General features: G+C 40.5%; 1 protein-coding gene across 1 annotated transcript in view; it reads left to right on the forward strand.

Moving 5' to 3' along the window:
* The window catches only part of lrp1bb (low density lipoprotein receptor-related protein 1Bb), a gene marked incomplete at both ends in the record, with an annotated part of 233,942 nt that overhangs the window by 163,889 nt on the left and 47,981 nt on the right, over positions 1-22,072 (forward strand). The window contains 16 exons of the mRNA XM_079230683.1: positions 1,874-2,008; positions 2,289-2,418; positions 3,015-3,141; positions 3,306-3,457; positions 4,159-4,283; positions 4,487-4,858; positions 7,110-7,299; positions 9,245-9,449; positions 12,004-12,196; positions 15,424-15,549; positions 16,604-16,732; positions 16,922-17,041; positions 17,672-17,785; positions 17,993-18,142; positions 18,370-18,492; positions 21,530-21,649. Coding sequence (XP_079086809.1) covers positions 1,874-2,008; positions 2,289-2,418; positions 3,015-3,141; positions 3,306-3,457; positions 4,159-4,283; positions 4,487-4,858; positions 7,110-7,299; positions 9,245-9,449; positions 12,004-12,196; positions 15,424-15,549; positions 16,604-16,732; positions 16,922-17,041; positions 17,672-17,785; positions 17,993-18,142; positions 18,370-18,492; positions 21,530-21,649 — 2,511 coding nt within the window. The remainder of the gene's footprint in view (positions 1-1,873; positions 2,009-2,288; positions 2,419-3,014; positions 3,142-3,305; positions 3,458-4,158; positions 4,284-4,486; positions 4,859-7,109; positions 7,300-9,244; positions 9,450-12,003; positions 12,197-15,423; positions 15,550-16,603; positions 16,733-16,921; positions 17,042-17,671; positions 17,786-17,992; positions 18,143-18,369; positions 18,493-21,529; positions 21,650-22,072) is intronic.

Here is a 22,072-nt window from a genome sequence, read left to right on the forward strand (position 1 = left end):
TCCATATATATATATATATATATATATATATATATATATATATATATATATATATATATATATATATATATATATATGATATGATATTTGATGATTTGGTTGATATATAACATGCATTACTCAAAAGAAAGCAATACTTAAGTAACTACTTACTAGTTAATTGTAACTGAATTTGCAAGATTACATTATATTGCACAACATGCCACTATTTTCTTCCTTTATATCCCACAGTACTCACCTTTCCTTCTCAATCTTAAACCAATGAGCAGGGAAAGGATTGTGTTATATACCTTATGAATAATGGTCTATGGGCTTGTGAAAGTGCAGCGCAGATGAATGAGTAAAAAATTCACATTACATAGGAACCTCAGTATGAATTACTATTTCCTCACAATCCTAATACAAAGCAATTCCCAAGATATTGTATCAATTGATGGTTCCGTAACGTGCATTGCAAAACACGAACCCAGTAGCTTGTGATGTCATTTGTTACATCCCTGCTTCCTTTCACATTATATAAATGATAGAAATGATAGATTTATTACACCAACAAATGCTATGAATATACTATAGGCCGGTAGCGTTCCATACATATAATTGGTTGCCACTGAAGCATGATAACAAAAGCTGTGTAGACGAAATTGCATACACCCAACTGAAAACATAAACCAACTGCACACACACACAAGGGTTCATATACTAAGGATTTTGTAACGATTCTTAAAAAAAAAAAATCAGCACCAGATAAAACAATGCATGCTTCGGTAATTTCACACTTTTTCAATGAATTTCCCATGTAGGTTTGCAAAAGAGACAGTAGAAAATGTAAATAATGAATTATTGTAATATAATTTCCTCAGCTGGCATAGTCAGAAATCAACAGACCTACGCTGTCACTACTATACAAGGAATTCTTGTTCCACACTATTATCTAATAAAGAGAGGAAACAGTGCGAAGTCGGGTGATTACATTGCTCTCTCGGACATTGTTTTTTTCAATTTCTTTAAATATAGTTTTTCATGAAATGAACACACATTCAATTAAATTAACCTTTCAACAGAAGTTTATTCAGTGGTAAGTATTACAATTATCTCAACCGCAAGGACTATATAATTAACTATATAAATTGATGGTAGTCTCTACAAAACAACTCCAAGGTGTGTACACGCCCACTGTAATTAAATATACAAACACATGTAATTACTGCACTTTACTCAACTAAGACTTTCCAGATAGACATTTTCTCTGTCATGGATTACTAAGCCCGTCCAAGAGCAGTAGCTGAAAGCTCACGTACATCACTGACTTGTCATTACAGAAGCCGGGCTGCCAGAGCAGAACAGATGAAAGCCCCACAGCCGTACTCTGTCGTATGTGTGCTATGTGTTAACAGCGTGTGAAGGCACAGGGAACAAAGAGCAAACAAACATGTTGCACCCCCTCACCTCCTAACAACCTGTACAGAGCCAAACTGACATTGCATGCATGGAGATGCACTTGAAGACTGCATCATAAACAAATGCCATGCTATTTCATTTGCCTCTGCAATGAGGCTGTAAAATTGAGAAAGGCTTGAGAACAAGTTTTACCAACACCATGTTTTGCATGAATCTATAAACTGCTCTGTAAAATGTTGGCTGACAATTACCTTTGTTGTTCGGGCACTGTGTGTCAACAAAGAGCTGTGGATGAACAGTGTGGGCATTTTTGCCATCATACTTTATAGTCCTACACAACATTTGGTGAAATGGGCCGTGCTGCAATAAAATGCCGTTTCAGGAGCTGCTTTGTTTGAGGGCATAAATACCTTCGCGGCAACCGCATTCATCATCCCATTTTCTCATGTCATTAACTCCATTGTATGTTTTGCAGGAAATGACACGGTGTACTGGACAGACATGGGTCTGAACCGAATATCCCGGGCCAAACGTGATCAGACCTGGAGGGAAGACATCATTACTACCGGCATCAGCCGGGTGGAAGGCATCGCTGTTGACTGGATCGCTGGTTAGTGTCGCCACTCCCCGGGCACGAGGAGTTTATTACCGTGGGCTGTCAAGTTGGTATTGGTTGGGGAAGATTCTTACTTTATGTACAGTGCTTCTGGTTATGGCGTTAGGTACATTTGCTTTGATTTGAAATGATAAAACAAAGGGCGAATGCGTGTGCAGGTTTAGTTATTAATAGTTTATGTGTAAGTAAGAGAACCTTCTCATGTACCTAGCATCCATTAGGATCAATAAACCACTGCTGCATTTACATCTGGCTATTGTTTGTTTCTACACAGGAAACCTGTATTGGACGGACCATGGTTTCAATCTGATAGAAATCTCTCGTCTGAATGGCGCATGCCGCTCAGTGGTCATATCTGAAGGACTTGATCAGCCCAGGGCCATCGCTGTACACCCACAGAAGGGGTAGGCCTTGTCTTTGTGTTTTCATGTCTGTGTTTTCCCTATTTGAGTGCATTATTTGGGAAACCAAACTAGGTAATGACCACAGAGCCTGGTTATTGATGTCATGAATCACAATGGCAATTGTACTGTAGATGGACAATTGATGTGACTGTAAAACTTCCTGTCTCTTGAATAAAGTCCAACCGATATGTTGGCTTATCACACATATTGGTTTCAGTGTGTTGGCAGATAGAGAGGCTCTATTGGGCTATATATTAATGCATGTTGGCCCTTATCTTTCTTAAGTTTGAAATGTTGTATCATATTTGTGTTTTAATTAATTATTTTAAAATGTACAGTAACATCTTTTACTGTTATATATCATACACAGTATTTACAGTTACTGTCATCTGAAATAAGAACGTTTATTATTTCATTTGAAATATTCTACCCCATTAGAAATGTTTGTCACACCATTGAGCAAATAACTTTGAAGGAACATTGCAGAAAGCATTTGTAAATATTGGCCAACAGAATCAGATATTTCTTTATTGTATTCCTCTCTTTTTTTATGTATAGAAATCAGTGTGTTTGTGTGATGCTACTCTGCTCGCCAGGTATCTCTTCTGGACTGAATGGGGCCAGAACCCCTGCATCGGCCGCTCCCGTCTGGACGGTTCAGACCAGGTCACCTTAGTCAACTCGGGCATCATGTGGCCCAATGGAATTTCCATAGACTACGAGGTACACTTGCACACAGATGAAAAAGAAACACTATCACCAAGCTTCTCCCCCTCCACTGTACTGCTACTGAATACTGTACTGCTTACCTCATCTCTTTTGTGGCTAAAATATGACTTTGCCTAAGAGGTTCAGTTTGTGATATGCATTTGAAATTGACATTCCAGGAAAATACATTATACTGGTGCGACGCTCGCACAGATAAGATCGAGAGGATCAACCTTGAGACAGGGGAGAGCCGGGAGATTGTACTGTCAGTGGCCAACGTGGACCTCTTCTCTGTGGCTGTGTTTGGGCCTTACATCTACTGGTCTGACAGGTAATTTATTATTTTCATAAATGCACACACATGCAGTGCCCTGCAAAGCCCACAATACTAACCTGACTAACAACCTTTTCCTTCAAAGGTTTCTGGAGATATTAAGATCAGCAGTTTCTCAAAGTGACGGCCAATGCCTATTTTCTTAAATACTCTCATTATCATCATCATGGGTGAATCCTCCCTCTCCCTTTGTAAACTCAAGCGCACAGTTGAATTTGATGACGCATTATTGTTTTTCATGAAATTGGTCGCTTCATGCATTTTCATATACCTGCGGTTCTTTGTAGCAACAGACTGAGACATGTTTTAAACTATTGGTTAATGGTTAATGATTGTTAAATAATTAATTGCGTCTCTTTTGTTTGTTTGTTTGTCTGTTTTACATGTTTTTACCCTCTCATGCACGACGTGAAGATCAATTATCTCTTTCTCTCACCATCCCCCTACCACAAGGCCCGCAATGGAAAGAAGCTGTTGGCTTCATTGTGTTTTGATCATTAACAACTTGAATCATATAGGACTGTATCAGGAATTGTATCAGGACTGTGTGACTGCAATCTTTGATTTTGCTTTAATATTGTCAAATGAATTAGCAGTCTTTAAATCTATCTCACTTTGTCATGAACTTGTACCGAGTGAAAAGTCAGAATACAGATTGCTTTATTCTCTGAAACCACTCCTGCATTGGTGTACTTCAGGGCTCACTCCAACGGTTCAATAAGACGTGGCTTCAAGACCGACACCAGTGAGGCTGTGACCATGAGGAGTGGTCTCGGAGTCAATTTAAAGGATGTGACCGTCTTCAATAGAGGCAGAGAAAAAGGTAAAGGTTTCAACTTGCAAGTCCTGTCTTGATTTAAACAACATAGCTTATTATTGAAGTCTCTCACTAAAATTCACCTTGCAAAAAATATGTGGCTGCTACAATGATTCTCATCTGTAATGTAAAGTCACATACAATTTAAACATTGGGGCAGAGATTGAAACAAATCAATAACTGAGCGTGTGTGTGTTTGTGTTTTGAAGGGACAAACCCATGTGTCAGGAGTAACGGAGGCTGCCAGCAGCTGTGCTTCCACCTGGGTAGTGGTCGCCGGACCTGCTCCTGCGCGCATGGTCGCCTGGCAGAGGACGGCTTTGCCTGTGAGCGCTATGAAGGTTATCTGCTCTTCTCTGAGAGGACCATCCTGAAAAGCATCCACCTTTCTGATGAGAATGACCTCAACTCACCTGTCCAGCCTTTTGAAAATCCTGCTTTTTTCAAGAATGTCATCGCCCTGGCGTTTGACTACAGTCAGAAGACAGCTCGGACCAACCGCATCTTTTTCAGTGACGTCCATTTTGGAAACATCCAGATAATTAACGATGACTGGACAGGGAGATCTATTATTGCAGAAAGTAAGTATTTCACAATCATGCCGTGTTTTTACATTTCCAACATCCCCACCACTGATATACATGTAGTATGCTACTGTATTAGAGTGCACAAGTATATTACCAATTTTAACCAATATGGCTCTCTGAAATGTTTAATTGTCATGTAACATGTGCACTTTAAGCATGTAAATTGCATGTACGTAAGTAGCATAGCATTATCGTAGCATTTATCTCAACATACCCACTTCTCCGCCACTCCAGCAAAGAAGTTTTTTTTAGCCCCAGTACTTCTCTGAAAAGACCATTTAATACTAAATCAGTAGGGCATAATACCTATGTTTGAAAGGTTTCTGCTTACTGACTGTCACAGATTGAATGATGGAACCAATCCTTCTCTATTTCTTCACTAAATCCCAGTCAGTCCTTCCTTGATAAGCTTGACTGCAGACAGATGAACAGCAAAACCCTCTGTTCTGCTCGGCTAGCATCCTCTGCCATTCTGTGAAGTTTCCACTGGGAGCAGGGCTCAGCACCTTCCCACCCACCCTTCACACTGGGAACCTGGCAGAGTGTTCCCACTCCCACCCATCCCATCTCCCACACCCCTGCCGAGGGAGCTTTCTGCTTATTTATTTATCTTCCAGAAATGAACAAGCGTTATAAAGAATCCTCGTTGGGATCTGTAAGTGTCCTTCACACTTACACATTTGCAAAATGCAAAATCAAAGTGGTGCAAAGAATACATTTGAGTACACTGTACCATTTTTAATTTTAATAAAACAAACCCATGTAGTTTATATGAGGGAAAGGCACATATTTGTTTGTATGCAGTTAAATTGCATACAACTGTTAGGATGCCAGGACCACCCTTGTTTAAAATGATCTTATTTGGTGTTATGCAGCTTCTCCTGCACTGTGTGTAAAAGCAAGGTCTCTTCTATTTCCCTCAAAAAGATTCCGCCTGCATCACGTCTTTGAGGGAAGGTGACGATGTTAATCATCCATATTTCCCTAATTAAACTCTATGTCCCCCATTAATTACTCCCTCGCCAGGCCAACAATTTGTAAGAAACTCCAAACTGCCAGACGCCTTTTATTGCAAACTATTAATTAGTGATTGGCTGACTCAGGTAGTGTCTCAAGTATTCTAGAGTACAGTTTATGGGTTTTAGATAAGGGGACACATAGAACATCTCTAGCATTGGCTACATGGTCACCATTAAGACAAATTAGGGGCTGCATTCACAGATGAATTACAAAAAAAGGGCCACAGATATTTGCCAAAAAACACTGGTTGTGTTGTTATGAGAATACTAAAGTAGAGTGAAATGTATTTAAATTCTTGATAAATAGTTTTTTTTATTGATATTGTAGCTTTGAGTGTTGAGAAGATGCCTAACTTGGTTCATGTACATTAATATGACTACTGCTTCATGGGAAGAAGTAGCCATACTCAAGTACATGAGTACATACAATCTCAGTATGACAGTTAATATTGCACAAGTGGTCATATTCATTCATTCATTCTATGAAACCATCGCCACTAAATCCGCTGTACATGATCAAACGATACGGCCAGGCTTTCTGTCTGCGATCACGGTCTCTCTCTGAAGCTTTCCTCCCTGTCAGTCACATTATTGCACCCGACCTGGGAGGCTGCAGGGACCTTATCATATTCTCTGTTTAGGAAATTGGTTCGCAGTGAAAACATATTCAGTTGCTGAGTGACTGTTGCATCAACAAATAGCTGTCTGTAGTGAGACATGAAGCCATTTCCCTGTCAATCACCAAGGGCACGGAACAAATTCCAGCACAATTGGAACCTGCCATCTGTTACAAACAAAGTCAATATTTTACCTGCATCTGCAATGGGAAATTTGCAGTTTGATGGCCCCAGATGGCAGTGGCAGAAAACGTAAATGTTTAAATTTGGGTTGATTTCATTACCCTAAGGCCACATGATATTAATATGTGCTCCTCAGGAACACACATTTATAGAACAAACAATATTGTATGTGTTTTGCTAACAACTTTCCGTTGGTCTCTTACTCGGCAATAAGAATATTGTTTAACTTACAAAGGATGTAAGTACAGCCCTTACTTGTTTTCTAGACTGAGAGACAGATATATATTCAACATTTATGTTTTTTCCAAATACAGCTTTAAACATGAGTTTTCTTTTCAGGCCTGTGTTTTGTTAAACCATGCATTATTTGGGGAATTAATTTACTTTGTTTGGCAGAGCAGAGGTCTCATGTGTCTGTTATTTTAGATGTGGGTTCAGTGGAGGGCCTGGCCTACCACCAAGCCTGGGACACATTGTACTGGACCAGCTCCACTACTTCCACCATCACCAGACAAACTGTGGACCAGAATCGAGTCGGGGCCTTCAGTCGACAGGCCGTGGTCACTCTCTCGGAGGAAGACCATCCACACGTCCTGGCCCTGGATGAGTGTCAAAAGTCAGTAGCTCTTCTAAGTAATACAAACAAATATCACAAACGTCCACATGCACTCAAGGTTGATCCATTTCAAATTTTGTGGTCAAAGATCCCCGTTTCCCAAAAAAAAATCGGACAGACACGGATGTAAATTACATCATGACCAACACATGCTCAAGGTACACCTCTAGTGTTAGTTTTGGACGTGGGAGTGTCAGTTTCCACCCGTTACATGCATAGTGTCTTTTCAAAATAAATTAACGTCTTCACAGGAAGTTAAGTCAAGGTGAAAAAAATACGTAGGTAGGTTTAGAAAAAGGGCGTGGTTGATGTTAACTTGACTAACACTAACAAATGATGAATGCGTGACTAAAGAGTGACATGACGTGAGTCACATGACTAACATGACAATATGGCTAACGTTTATTTTTAGCGATCTTCTGGACTAAGGAAAGTACTCTGTTTGTTTGACCAAACGCCCCTCAGCCCACCCTGTGTGGAATATCTCACTCTTTATACGACGTCAGTTGTTCTTTGCATCTAATAATTACGTGGGTGGTTTTACTTTGGAGTTATTTGAAAGTGCATCGGTATCAGACACCTCGGGGCACGTAATTCTATTTATTCATATTTTGTGTCCAGCTACTCTCTATTATTTGCCACTTCAAGCACACATTTGCTTTTTCTATATAACTTTTGATGTACATTCATTTTATGGTCCAGAAGACGCATAACAGAATTATGCCATTCAAAGAGTCAGGTATTTCTTACTCCTAAAGATACAGTAAGGTGTGGGCACATTTCTCACACATTTTCACACTGCTGGTGTAAGTGTGTTTATCTGTTCTGAGCTGTACCTGTAGCTTTTTGAATACTAACTTGATTTAACAGTTTAATTTGTGCGCTGGTACAAAAGAAAAAAATCTCTCAGAGAAGGTGAAGTCTGTTGTTAACAAAATAACACTTCCGTCTTCCTGTCACTTCTTTTAGATTTAACACATGCATATTCATGAAGATGCAAATGTTTCTGTGAGCAGTCTGAAAAGAGTGAGTAGTATCTTGCTCCTCCTGTTGTACTAACTAAATGAATTTCTTGACCTCAGACTATATCCTTGGTTGGCAATTTGGCACTATATCCATCCCAGCCCAGAAGCTCTATCTGATAATTAGAATTCAAACTCAAGTGATTAATTAGCAGGCCCTGGTTGTGACTTCTGACCGGAATCCTTATTATCACAGTAGAGTGGACTTCCATGAGTTCATCATAGTATGAAGTGAGAACCCAGGTGCTGAAAACGGGTTTTTTAATACAATTTGTAACATATCCCCCTCTTTTTTATGGTTTATCTGCATCGCTGTGGATTTAAAACCATCCATCTTGCAAACCCATATAAACCAAGATATAAATCTTTCATTTATTTACTCCGTTGCTATCATCTGTGTTTTTCATATTCTTAGAAGTCCTCACACAGGGGAATATGAATAAATGACCTCTATCTCACAATGTGTGATGCTAATCCATTTTATCAAATAGAAACTGAGCTCCACTTTATCGGTGATGAGCTCCTTTAGGGAAATAGGGGAAGCCGTTGACAGGCCATGGAGGTCTTGGCAACATGTTGATAACTGACTCACACAAATGCATAAACCGCCAGCAATTGAATTCAGGGGAGAAACATTTTCGTGTCCATTAGGGTTTCTTTTGGCAGAGAGTTTCCTGGTTGACATGTTGGTACAGCATTCCTGCTCCCTGATTTCATTTCAGACGGCACATATTAGTTTTGCATTTCTTGCTCAGGTCTTGTGAGTTTACAAAAATACTGAAAGGTAAAGTAGTGCTTCTTTTGGAGAGGGAGAGCGTCTCCGGCGACATCTGCACATTAAGACGAAGCCACTTGCTATTGCTAAGACTGCTCACTAGTATCACTCACTATATGTTTGGTTTGGTTGTCCTCTCACATGTTAGCCTGATGTTTTGGACCAACTGGAATGAGCAGAGACCCAGCATCATGAGATCCACCTTAGCAGGCAAGAACATGAGGATTATCATCGGTGCTGATATCCTGACGCCCAATGGACTGACTATTGACCACAAAGCAGAGACGCTCTACTTTTCAGATGGAAGCCTTGGCAAAATTGAGAGATGTGACTTCGATGGTTCCAGCAGATATGTGAGTATGAAAATAAGGTAAAGGATAATAATTGTGGTTACTTAATGTCAAGCAATATATTGATGTTCTTGGCATTATCAGGGTTTTATTTAAAGTTCCACTTTTTTTGTATTCTTTGTTTGACCATGTCCTTTGAAATTCCCATGAATCAAACTTCATGTTCATGCATTTTTTTTGTCTCGGATTTGACAGTTTTAGAGACAGAGCAGAGAAAGACACTGAAAATGTGGATAAAAATAGGGGTATGACATGCAAGAAAGGTCCTGAGGCTGGAATTGAACCTGGGACATCGTGGTCACGTGACATGCATACGTTACAAATCATCTATGAAGACGTTCCATCAAAGAAAATTGACCTAATGATTGACTAGTTAGATTCTATTTTAAACATAACTCTGTGATGGAGATGTTTCATTCGACAACATAAGAGACAGAAAGGTGTCAGATTTATCAGTTTTTTTCTCCTAAAATGAAACTTTTTTTCTTTTCCATTTAATCTTCCATTCCTCTGAAACATGATGCTCTATACAGCAGATCGGATCAGAAATACCTCTTGATGTTCTTTCTGATATTTAAGCTCTGAGGGGACAGATGGTTTCCTTAATCACAGAAGCCATTCCCTGCTAAAGTAAAGAAGCTCAGTCAGGGGAGTTTTTATTTTGTCCATGAAACGTTGCATGTATAATTTATAAAATCACAGCTGGAGGAATAAATAATATATATCATTCTAAATAAGTGGACATAAAAAAGGTTTGCAGAACAAAATTTACTTGTTTTGCTATGGATTTCAGTTTTAGCTTGACATGACCTCAGGAGCTCAGCACCTTGGCCCATCTCAATTAGTTACCCATACGCTTACTGAGCCGGGTCAGACGGCTCAGAAAGTCCTCACCTCTGGGTGCCCACCTGCCCTTGCTGTTGGGGGTGTCCTGCTAATGAAGGCTTTGCAGTGAGATCGCTCTGGGTGCAAATTCACCATTCCAATTAAAATGTGTAAATTAAACAGAGGTAGCTGATTGTCAACTTCAGCACTTATCCAAACTGTGATTGTGAACTTGTGATCTTAAGAAAGCACATTCAATACAATACCTTACTGTGGAGATGGAAGTGTCAGGATTCTTGTTATTTTGATTTTCAAAAATGCCATTGGCTGCAAAATGTCATTTTGTAATTTAAAAAAAATGGGTTAGGCCCGAGATTAGATACAATAAAACCCATTATAAAACACCAGTTACAGTACGTATTGAGTCATATGAATGTAGACTTGGACGGTGGTGGAGTGCCCTCGAGGGCCCAGCTGCCCCTCTTCTCTGCAGCAGTGACATGACATGATGGCAGTGTGGTTGGAGGCAGAAAAGAACAAGCGCCGTGGCAGGGCTCACTCCCCAATGCCATTTTGAGAGTGGACAACCCATCTTGTTAACGAATACAGCGCTTCAGAAGGGGCAGCAGAGTTCATTATAGGGGGGAGACATCAGCATGTTTAGGGGAGAAAAGATGCTATTTTTACCGTGAATAGATTAAATATAAATTGAGAGCTGTCTGGGAATGATTAGTGTCATTTGAGTTCAATGTCAGCAGTGTGCTCTCCGGGCATTTTAATGTTTCCATGTAAAACCGAGGCTCATTGAGGTCATCGGTTTGGAGTTTGCTGGCAATGGCAATGGAAGCACCTTATTTCAACATTGCTGAAGAGTGACAGATGAGATGTAAAATGTGTTCACATTCATCCAAAACACAAGTTCAGTGCAATAGTAATATCTAACTGGCTGTAAACTTAATGTTTCCCAAATGTAATTTGCCCATCAATATGTTCCATCCAATCCCATCTGGCATTCTATCTCTCTCTCTCTCTCTCTCTCTCTCTCTCTCTCTCTCTCTCTCTCTCTCTCTCTCTCTCTCTCTCTTTCTCTTCCTCTTTTTCCATCTCTCACTTGCCTGATGGCCAGTTGTTGCTTACACACGCTGGGCTCCTTTAATCAACACCTGTCCTATTAATCCCAGTATGGCACAGGGCTAATGTGATGCTGCTTACAAGCCTGTCCCACTAATGTCTGAGACTACAGACCTGCTGGTGGTCCTCATCCTCCCTCCACACAACACACACACACACACACACACACACACACACACACACACACACACACACACACACACACACACACACACACACTCCCCCAAAAACCTGGAGAGTCCCACCAGGAGGCATCTGATGGATTTCTGTCTCCCTGCCAATGACAGTGTTATTTACTCCCCCAACATCTGGGTTGAGCAGTCATGTGGGCAGCGGGGGTGATGTGTTGATTAATGAGTCAAAACATTTTCTTTTTGCATTTATTTCTAGAGTTGCACTCATAATCCTGCCAATGCTTTTTCCAGCCAGATCAAATATTGACTGTGTGAAATCTATGTAGTATCTCTCTGGGACATATAATCATTCACGTGTACTGTAAATGTGCTAGCACCAGAGGGGCATTTGACAGCACCGACCTTAAATCTGAATAAGCGTGGTGGAAAGCAGTTCTAACATGGGCCCTTTGCTCTACAATATTTAGGTCATAGTTAAATCAGGTCCTGGGAACTTCTACGGGCTCGCCATCTATGCAGATTTCATCTACTGGTCAGACTGGGCCCGCAGGTCTGTGCTGCGATCAAACAAGTACACGGGCGGTGACACCAAGGTGCTTCGAGCAGACATACCTCATCAACCAATGGGAATTATAGCTGTGGCCAGGGACACTAACAACTGTGAGTATTTGAACACCTGGAGATGAGCTTAGTTTAATGACTATTGGATGCAGTGTTGTGTCTGCAAATGTTTGTGTATTATGTGTGTGCAGGTGCCTGCTGGGTGATAATGTGCTTATTGGCAAGAGTTTACTGCAAGCATGTGCATATTCATTAACTGAGTGTAGTGTCGGACAATAGAGCAAACATATGTACTTTTTAATTTATCAATGTGAAAATATTACAATTTGGTTTTTGAGGCATGCATACAGTTTGCCTCCCCACTGGACTTGACATGTTTTAATTGAGGGAAATATTAAAGCCAGACCGATTCTGGTTATTTAAGGCCAATCCCACTTTCAACATTTTTCAATGTTATCTTTGACTTCATCAACCTGCACATCAATGGTGTCCTCCGTCCACGGACGACCGATGAAAATGAGTTTCAAGCTTAACTGATGCAGTTTTTTGTGCAGTGTTCCTGTTAAATAGAAAATAAACTCTAAATTCAAATAAAGAAATCTCAGACCTAAATATTTGCTGATATTTGTTATTTTTGACGAGCATAGCCTCTAAAAAGCGAGTCTAGTTTGTTTGGAAGATTTGTGACAGGGATATACACTTACCTAAAGGATTATTAGGAACACCTGTTCAATTTCTCATTAATGCAATTATCTAATCAACCAATCACATGGCAGTTGCTTCAATGCATTTAGGGGTGTGGTCCTGGTCAAGACAATCTCCTGAACTCCAAACTGAATGTCAGAATGGGAAAGAAAGGTGATTTAAGCAATTTTGAGCGTGGCATGGTTGTTGGTGCCAGACGGGCCGGTCTGAGTATTTCACAATCTGCTCAGTTACTGGGATTTTCACGCACAACCATTTCTAGGGTTTACAAAGAATGGTGTGAAAAGGGAAAAGCATCCAGTATGCGGCAGTCCTGTGGGCGAAAATGCCTTGTTGATGCTAGAGGTCAGAGGAGAATGGGCCGACTGATTCAAGCTGATAGAAGAGCAACTTTGTCTGAAATAACCACTCGTTACAACCGAGGTATGCAGCAAAGCATTTGTGAAGCCACAACACGCACAACCTTGAGGCGGATGGGCTACAACAGCAGAAGACCCCACCGGGTACCACTCATCTCCACTACAAATAGGAAAAAGAGGCTACAATTTGCAAGAGCTCACCGAAATTGGGCAGAAAGGCCTGTCTCGATTTCTGTTGAGACATTCAGATGGTAGAGTCAGAATTTGGCGTAAACAGAATGAGAACATGGATCCATCATGCCTTGTTACCACTGTGCAGGCTGGTGGTGGTGGTGTAATGGTGTGGAGGAGGTTTTCTTGGCACACTTTAGGCCCCTTAGTGCCAATTGGGCATGGTTTAAATGCCACAGCCTACCTGAGCATTGTTTCTGACCATGTCCATCCCTTTATGGCCACCATGTACCCATCCTCTGATGGCTACTTCCAGCAGGATAATGCACCATGTCACAAAGCTCGAATCATTTCTAATTGGTTTCTTGAACATGACAATGAGTGCACTGTACTAAAATGGCCCCCATAGTCACCAGATCTCAACCCAATAGAGCATCTTTGGGATGTGGTGGAACGGGAGCTTCGTGCCCTGGATGTGCATCCCACAAATCTCCATCAACTGCAAGATGCTATCCTCTCAATATGGGCCAACATTTCTAAAGAATGCTTTCAGCACCTGGTTGAATCAATGCCACGTAGAATTAAGGCAGTTCTGAAAGCAAAAGGGGGTCAAACACAGTATTAGTATGGTGTTCCTAATAATCTTTTAGGTGAGTGTACATTGAGGCAGGATATTTATATGATCTTTATTTTATTTACAACGAAAAGCTTTCTTGTTAAAGATGAGTCAAAGTCAAATATTCTATGTAATTTTGGCGGATAATATCTGACAACTTCTATGTCATATAGGCTGTACTAATTAGAAGCAAATTGTGGTGTAAAAACAGCTTTTTTGATAAATGAACGTAGTCTTATTTAGAATTGCTAGAAACTTAAGTTTCAGAGGTAATTAATTAAAAAAAGTAGCCTACGTTGTGAAGGGAGTCTCTAAAGTGCCGTATACAGTTTTATTTTCAAGTAGGACAAAGGGAAGTGGGCTTAAGTGTGTCCCACTGGTTGGACTCAGATGCATAGAGCTCTTGTTATGAGAAATAATCCTCTGACCTGCATGGGCACAGCTGCAAGGCGACAGCATAATATGCAGTGACCAACATTGGTTGATCTGATAATCGGTTTCTCCTTTTTCGTTCTGTACATTGTTAACCTCTTGCATTTTCCTTGCCATGAATATCCTGAATATAAATAATCATGCAAATGGTTTACTAGAGTTGCAGAACAGAGGAACGGTTTCTTACCTCATGAATAAAATACTCACAGCTGGAGGGCAGGTAATAACACAGGGTCTCCAACGGACCCGCACTTGCTCTTGATACGATGTCTCTTGTTGCTAAGCTTCTTTCCTACATTTTTTTCTCTCAGGACTAGACAAGCACTGCGTTTTTCTTTCAGAGGTTATGTCTGCAGTTTGGTCATGCGATTTAAAGCAATACATGATTCCCACAGAGCTACACAAATCTTTTTCACATAGCGCCGCAGGCAGAGAAGGACCAAATATTGTAATACATTTGCTACCTGTCAGTGAGGATAGTGGTCGCCTTTAACAACAGAACAGACCATTGTATTCATATGTTGACCCCTTCTAAACCTTTAAAAAAAAACAAAATGTAAGAGCAGCATTTTACACTGAAATCAGATCCATGCTTAATATACAAAACAAATAACTACAAATACCTAATTTGCCTATTTTGGGTTTAATTGTGTACTTTTTTAATGCGGCTGGTATCTGTGATAAAAAAACAAAAACAATGTAATACTATAGACGTTTCCATCTTAGCTGCAGTTGAATTTTATAGGAAAAAAAACATTAACATTATTGATTAGGTTTGTGTCAGGCCCTCAGAAGAATAAAAAAAACAAGAGCTTCTTTCTTAATTTACCAACTATTTAGGAAATGCATCCGTCCTATGGTACACGCAGTATACGATTTTCAAGATGTATTGTAATATTACTCGACAAGGACGACTCAGATGATAACTCCATGAAGAATTGAACATCTTAGACTGATGACATCTTACAGACTGTGCCCGAGGGGAGATTTTTCCTTTGACTGCATCTGACCGCTCAATCGATTCTTTTTGATTGTTATTAAAGGTGAGCTTTCCCCGTGCCGACACATGAACGGAGGGTGCGGTGACCTCTGTCTCCTGACACCGTATGGGAGGGTCAACTGCACTTGCCGTGGAGAACGTGTGCTGTTGGACGACAACAGATGCGTGTGTAAGTTATGACGACTTAAGATTCAATTATACCACAAATCTTGGAACATTCTCAGAACCAGATATTGATTGGCACTCTTTATGGATGCATTTAAATGCACAGTTTAACCTGGCTTCTGTCCACATTCAGGTTAAGCTCTCATTTGTGCTGTTTACAAGAACCTTTGATATTTTTGAAGTGATTTTTGTGAGCATAACACAAACAGGAAAGTGTGAACTGTCAGGAGCAGAAAGTTGTTTCCTCCTCTTTGCCTCAGCATTACATTTGTAATGATTCCAGTAGTCTTAGTCAATACCGCTCAGGATCATAACACTGAGAATGTTATCTTCCAGCAGATAGCAGAAAACTACGTTGAAAGTATTGGCTGTCACAGTTACCTGCCTAAAGTCAAAGGACAAAAGCATTGCAATGGTGTCTGGCTTCGTAATTTGACAGATTGCTGGTTGAATTTGAAATGCAATGTGAGGATAGACCATAAGGTGGGAGGAGCTGTTCAAACGAGGGAGGTTTGGCCAGACTAAACATGGCAAGTGACTCAGAAGAGCTGGATGGTAGCCTGGATGTCACGGTAGAGGACGACAGGCTTTTTCTTCCACTCACATTCCGCTCACTACTAGAGCAAGAAGTTGTGTTATTTTTAGATTGTGAAGCTGCATGAAGCAGAGCTAAAACACAGATTGGTCTGTATAAGTATGTGAAGGTATTGTTGGAATTTTAATTCATGGCTGAAATAACTAAAAGTACAATGTTTTATTAAATCTGTGTACTACCGTAGATGGAATGACAATTTGCTATACAACAGATATAATATCAGAATATGCCAGGATTTCAAAGCCATATTTCCCTCAAGCTGAAGTGGCCTATCGGGGTAATGGGGTCATTTTGAATGCAGTTATGACATTTACAAATGTTGACCCGAAGCTGGGTTGCTGGAGTAAATGTGGAGTTCACTACAGGAGGCAGTGAGATGTCGCCTCTGGGTTAACCTGCATGTATGAAGTTTGTTCAGGTTTTGACAGTCATAGTTCGTCACCCTCATTGTCTTCCTCTGCAGCAGAAAATTCCTCCTGCAACATCCACACTGAATTTGAGTGTGGGAATGGCGAGTGCATAAACTACCAGCTAACATGTGATGGAGTAGCCCACTGCAAAGACAAATCGGATGAGAAGATGCAATACTGTGGTAAGAAAACACTTGCCTGAAGCAGATCCGGATAAGAATGAGGAGTATCAGACAAAATATGTTGGTTTGATTTAGCATTCTTGAAAAAATTGCTGAAATCTGATTGATGCCTGTTATTAACATTTGTGCTACCAAAAAGTGGCAAGCATTTGGTCATATCTAATTATTTATGAATGTCACTCTGTTCAGACAACAGGAGCTGTCGGAAGGGTTTCAGACCCTGCTATAACCAACGGTGTGTGGCCAGCAGTCGTTTCTGTGACAGGATCGATGACTGTGGGGATAACTCTGACGAAGCTTTCTGCAGCAGTGAGTCACAGCCGTTTGATCTCCTGTTCAATCCGTCCTGCCTCTGAGGGCAGGATCCAGCGGCACTAATGCTTATATTAATACGGCATGTGAGGCCACATGCTGTGCCAAGACTTCACTGTCTAATGAGCCCCAAGATCATAAAGAGTGCACGAATTTCAAAGCGGCATCTGAACCGCCAACCTTAAAAGCTGCCCGGACAGTATTGTTATGTCTTACGTCAATATGACCAGACTGGTTTTGTTTTGGCCTTGATGATGAAACATTGTCTAGTGAAACCGTACAGTTGTGTTCAGTCCCTCGCTTTAATTGGACTAAAGTCAAATAATCTCAAGGTTTTCTCTTAATTAATGTGGATTGCCATAGCAGTCTGAGATTTCAGGAAGAAGTTTATTCCACGATGGTGTGACATCTTCCGCTTTGCATTTTCTTTTTAATTTGACATCAACAGTACCATTCTCTATTGCCATTATAAAGTGTAATTAATGTGTTATCATCCGTCAGTTTTCAACTGGGACAAATTTCAACCACCCCTAGTAAGAAGTTCCAAGTATTGTTGTCATCTGCTCCTGTAATTGCCTCTGAGTGCTGTTTCCATTACCTTTTTGAAATGGTAATTCTCTCCCCTAGATGTCACATGTGGCTCATCAGAATCATCGTGCAAGGATGGGAGCTGTGTACCTAGCTCAGCCTGGTGTAACCAGGTCATTGACTGTGCCGATGCCTCAGATGAAAAAAGCTGCAGTAAGTCCTTTAGCCTGTGATTTGCATTGCAATTTTGGGAAATGAAAATGTAAACACATAGCTCTACCTGTGGATGAGAAGGATCCAGTAACCTAAATCTGTGCTCGTCACTTGGATCAGATTGAAATTGTGCCCATCGCACCATTCCCTCCACCATTACTTCCATTGTGATAAGACAATTATGTTGGTGCTGTGTTTTGTATTCAGACCACACGGACTGCTCCCACTTTTACAAGCTGGGGGTGATAGAAAAGGATTTCATCGGCTGCAACTCCACCTCACTGTGCATCCACCCAACATGGATCTGTGATGGTGCAAATGACTGCGGAGACTATGCTGACGAGACCAACTGCCAGGGTGAGCGCCACACACCAACACACACAGCGTGACGCACTATACTGCGTGTGCATTCAAGGACAGATTAAGAAAGCCAGCTTCAATTAGAAAAGACTTAAAGACAGATCTCATTTTCAGAGGTGATTATGAGAGTGGAATAAGATATTCAGAGAGAGCTTAGGAAAAGATAATGGCCTCAATCATCGGTAGGGCCCAGAGGACTGACTTGGTTTTGTTGTTTGTCCCAGTTTCCCATGGGCAGAAGTGTGAGGAGGGCCACTTTGCTTGTCCGAGTGGGAACTGCATCTCCAGCGTGTGGCTGTGCGACGGCCAAAAGGACTGCGAAGACGGAGCAGATGAATTCCAGTGTGGTAAACCAACATATCTTACATCTCATGGGAGCGCTTCTGCACAATAAACTAAAATTATGTTTTGCTCTCTAACAGGTAGAAATAGATGAGGTATTTGTTTGCTGTACACAACACTGTCAGCAGTTGGAATGGATATTTGTTTTCCATTAACGAGGAGCTGTTTGTTGTATTGCTTTTGTCATTTTGAATAGATTTGGGCCGGCATCACTTATTACATACAAGATGTAAGGAGGAGACAGAAATACAAGAGACAACTGTATATCATGCCATGAGGCATTTTCTCTTCACTTTGTTTTGCCACCCCCTCTTATTGTGTGTCTTGCTGCTTGTTTGAAAGTCTAATTCCCACCCTGGATTGAGGACACAATGTATTTTTTCCGCTTCTCTCTTTAAATAATGATATACAGCACTTCCTATGTTTCAATTAATTAATTGAGGTATCAGTCAGTGAAACCGAAGATGGAAGTGTGGGTTCAACAGAAAGCAGGGACATATGTAAGGATTGCGCATTACAATACCACTCCTCTACTTCCCTCACAAGAAGCAGCAAGAGCATTCTTACCTATGCTTTGATCCGTGCAAATGAATGCAGAACTAACTGGGACAGTCTAGATCTGTCCAAATAAACATGGGGGGACCATAATTAAGTCATGGTATGGATTAATATAATTTACCCTCAAAACCAATAGCTTGCACACGCAACCATTCACATGTTATTGCTTTTGGCACCAAAGCACAATGGACTGGGTGCTTTATATTATATGCTTTATGTTATAGGTAGTTATAGTAGTCCACACACACAATTTCAAAACACTGTATTTGAGTTGTCACCTTGATGTATCGCCTTTCTAGCACATAGACTGTCTGGTCTTGTGTTTCTCCAAACTGATGAATTAGTGCGTAATGAACATTCTTACTGCCATTTCCACGTTACCTTACAAAAAGGTAAAACCAGCCAGACACACGTTTGATAAATCACAACTTAATTTTATGTATGTGTTATTGAAGATATTCGTAAAATATGGTATAAATGAGACCAAATAAATACATTGAGTTGACAAGCTATTTAATTTTTTCCATTTCCTCGCATCAGTAAAGAAACAGAACATATGATTGCCTATCATATTATATGCAATGGTATAAGTAGACAATTATCACAACAATTAAAACATTAAGGCTCCCTCATGTGGCTCAAATGTGTACTACAGATACACATTTTAAAGGAATATGGAAGAAATTCATCAAAAAAAAATTGCGACGCTAATAAAAAAAATCTCCCGCCACCTCTCTGTGAGTCCCGACTGCTGCATGCAGCACTCAGCAGTTAGTGCTATGTGTACAGACCTGGTATTGCATTGTCTATGAAGTGAGAGTGATCGACACTCAATTATTACTAAATTATTTCACTCAATGAGGAACAATAAGGAATTTAGTTGCATCCCTTTTTAACAGTTTTTCCTGTTTAGTCTGAATAGCAGCCAGACTTAAGTTGTTTGGGACTGGTGACATCAGGAACTAAGTTCAAGAAGATTAACACATATCACATGTGGCCAGAAAACTTGGATGTCTTTGCCTTTGAGAGTGTTTGACTGAATGCTTTGCTCTTCCTGGATAATTAACCAGCACCTTTGTTCAATTTTTGCAGCAGACAGAGGAAGGCAGTTCAGTGCAATCCAGTTTTCATACTTAATGCTTCTCGAGTTATCTGATTTATTTTTTAACTTGGCCATGAATGTTGTTAGAGAGATGCATAACACATGAACAGCATTTCCATTCCTTTATATAAAATGTCATTTGTGCCTGTGTGAAATGATAACATCCCATGCTTCAAATGCGCTTATATCAGAGCTGATATGAATTATGCCACGATTCTTTGAGAAGTTCTGAATAGCTTTTCAGGACAAATAGACAATATTCACATTCCTCTCAGTTAATTACCATATAAAAAGCTCCACCCACTGATAATCTGACTGCAAAGTCAAAGTGGTTTGAGGAAAATGTCATTACATTTCAGAAATTTCAAATTCCACAGCTGATTAGATGAAATAGTCGTTTGTCACTTCAATGCATAATGCGCTTTTCAATTGTGTGAAACTCTATTGAAAATGAGACATTAAAGACTTTCTTTGATACATTTAATTTGCTGTAGACCTGCTATTTTGTTATACACTTGAAAAAGCTGTGGAAGCAGCTTTTGAAGTGTAAATTCCGTATCACCGACAGAAAGCCTGCATGGTAATAATGATTTCCAGATTTAGCCATTTAATGTTTATCTTATCCTTATCTTACATCTTTGTATCGAGGCATGTAAATCTGCTGTGATGTGCAAAGCCTGACAGGAAGGACAGCGACGCATTGTGAGGAACACTCCTCCCCCCTAACTCCTTGTACTGTGGAGTGACCTGGAGCACACACCCTCTTTCTTCTCTCAACATCTCATCAAAGCACTGGCAAGAGTTTGTCAGGCCTGACATCTGAGGGAACGAGACCGCAGAACGACTCCCCAGGGAGAGTGGGCGGCTCAGTGACACAAAGTCATCACAGATTATGAATATATCCACATTTCACACAATAGCTTTTACCCAGTGATCAGCCGAGTGCTCTCTTAGTTGACATCCAACTGTTTCTTCTAACCCATAGCAGCCTCGTTAATACGTCAATAATTAATACTTAAGTGCTTTGATATCTACACGATATTCAATCTAGATACTTGGTTTGGGTTCAGTTGAGGTTTTTATTTCCCTACACAGAAACCAGAAGCATTCGTCAAAATGTATTTCTTCTGTTAGATAAAAGGAAATTACTCATATTATATTTACAGTCTTTTGTGTGGCAACTACACTCATGTTGGCTGCGAAGCAGAACGACTTCAGAGAAAAACAGGCGTACCATGGGGCAAATAATAGCCAGCCAACTTGTTCTGTTCTGATTAAAAACAAGCTGCCCCTTCTATAGGGTATGCCACTTTTTGTTGTTGTTTCCTCCTCGCTTTGTTTGATTTATGGCATTGAAACTCGTTTCCCTCTGCCCTCTGCAGACTCGTCGTGCTTGTGGAACCAGTTTGCCTGCTCGAAGAACAAGTGCATTGCCAAGCAATGGCTGTGTGATGGAGAGAACGACTGCGAGGACGGCCTTGACGAGAGCGTGCAGATCTGTGGTTAGTGCCCTTTCAGATGTCATGAGGAATCTGCTGTTGGTGTAAAAGGTCACGTCCGCTGTATTGCGTGTGACAGCTCCATGCGTTCCCCTAGCAGAGCTGGGAATGAATGAACGGAATGAAACAATCTTAACGAGACAACAAATGAGACTGCAGGCCTTTCTGACGATTCAAGTGGGCACTGAGGCAAATAGATTTTTCATCACCGAGGCCCCAGAGACACAGCTTTTTCAATGGGCAAATGAGATGTGTGTAATGCATTGTGGAATAAAATAAAAAGAATCCAACCGCAATAAGGAGACAAGAATTGCTGTGAACATTGGTTGTGTAATTGGATTGTAATGGAGTGTCAAGGAAATATTAATGAAAAGGCCCCAAAGGTTTCCCAGAAACGGTTCTGGTCAAAAACAAGATATGCATTTT

The sequence above is a fragment of the Taurulus bubalis genome (assembly GCF_910589615.1).
Source record: "Taurulus bubalis genome assembly, chromosome: 15".
NCBI classification, from domain to species: Eukaryota; Metazoa; Chordata; class Actinopteri; order Perciformes; family Cottidae; genus Taurulus; species Taurulus bubalis.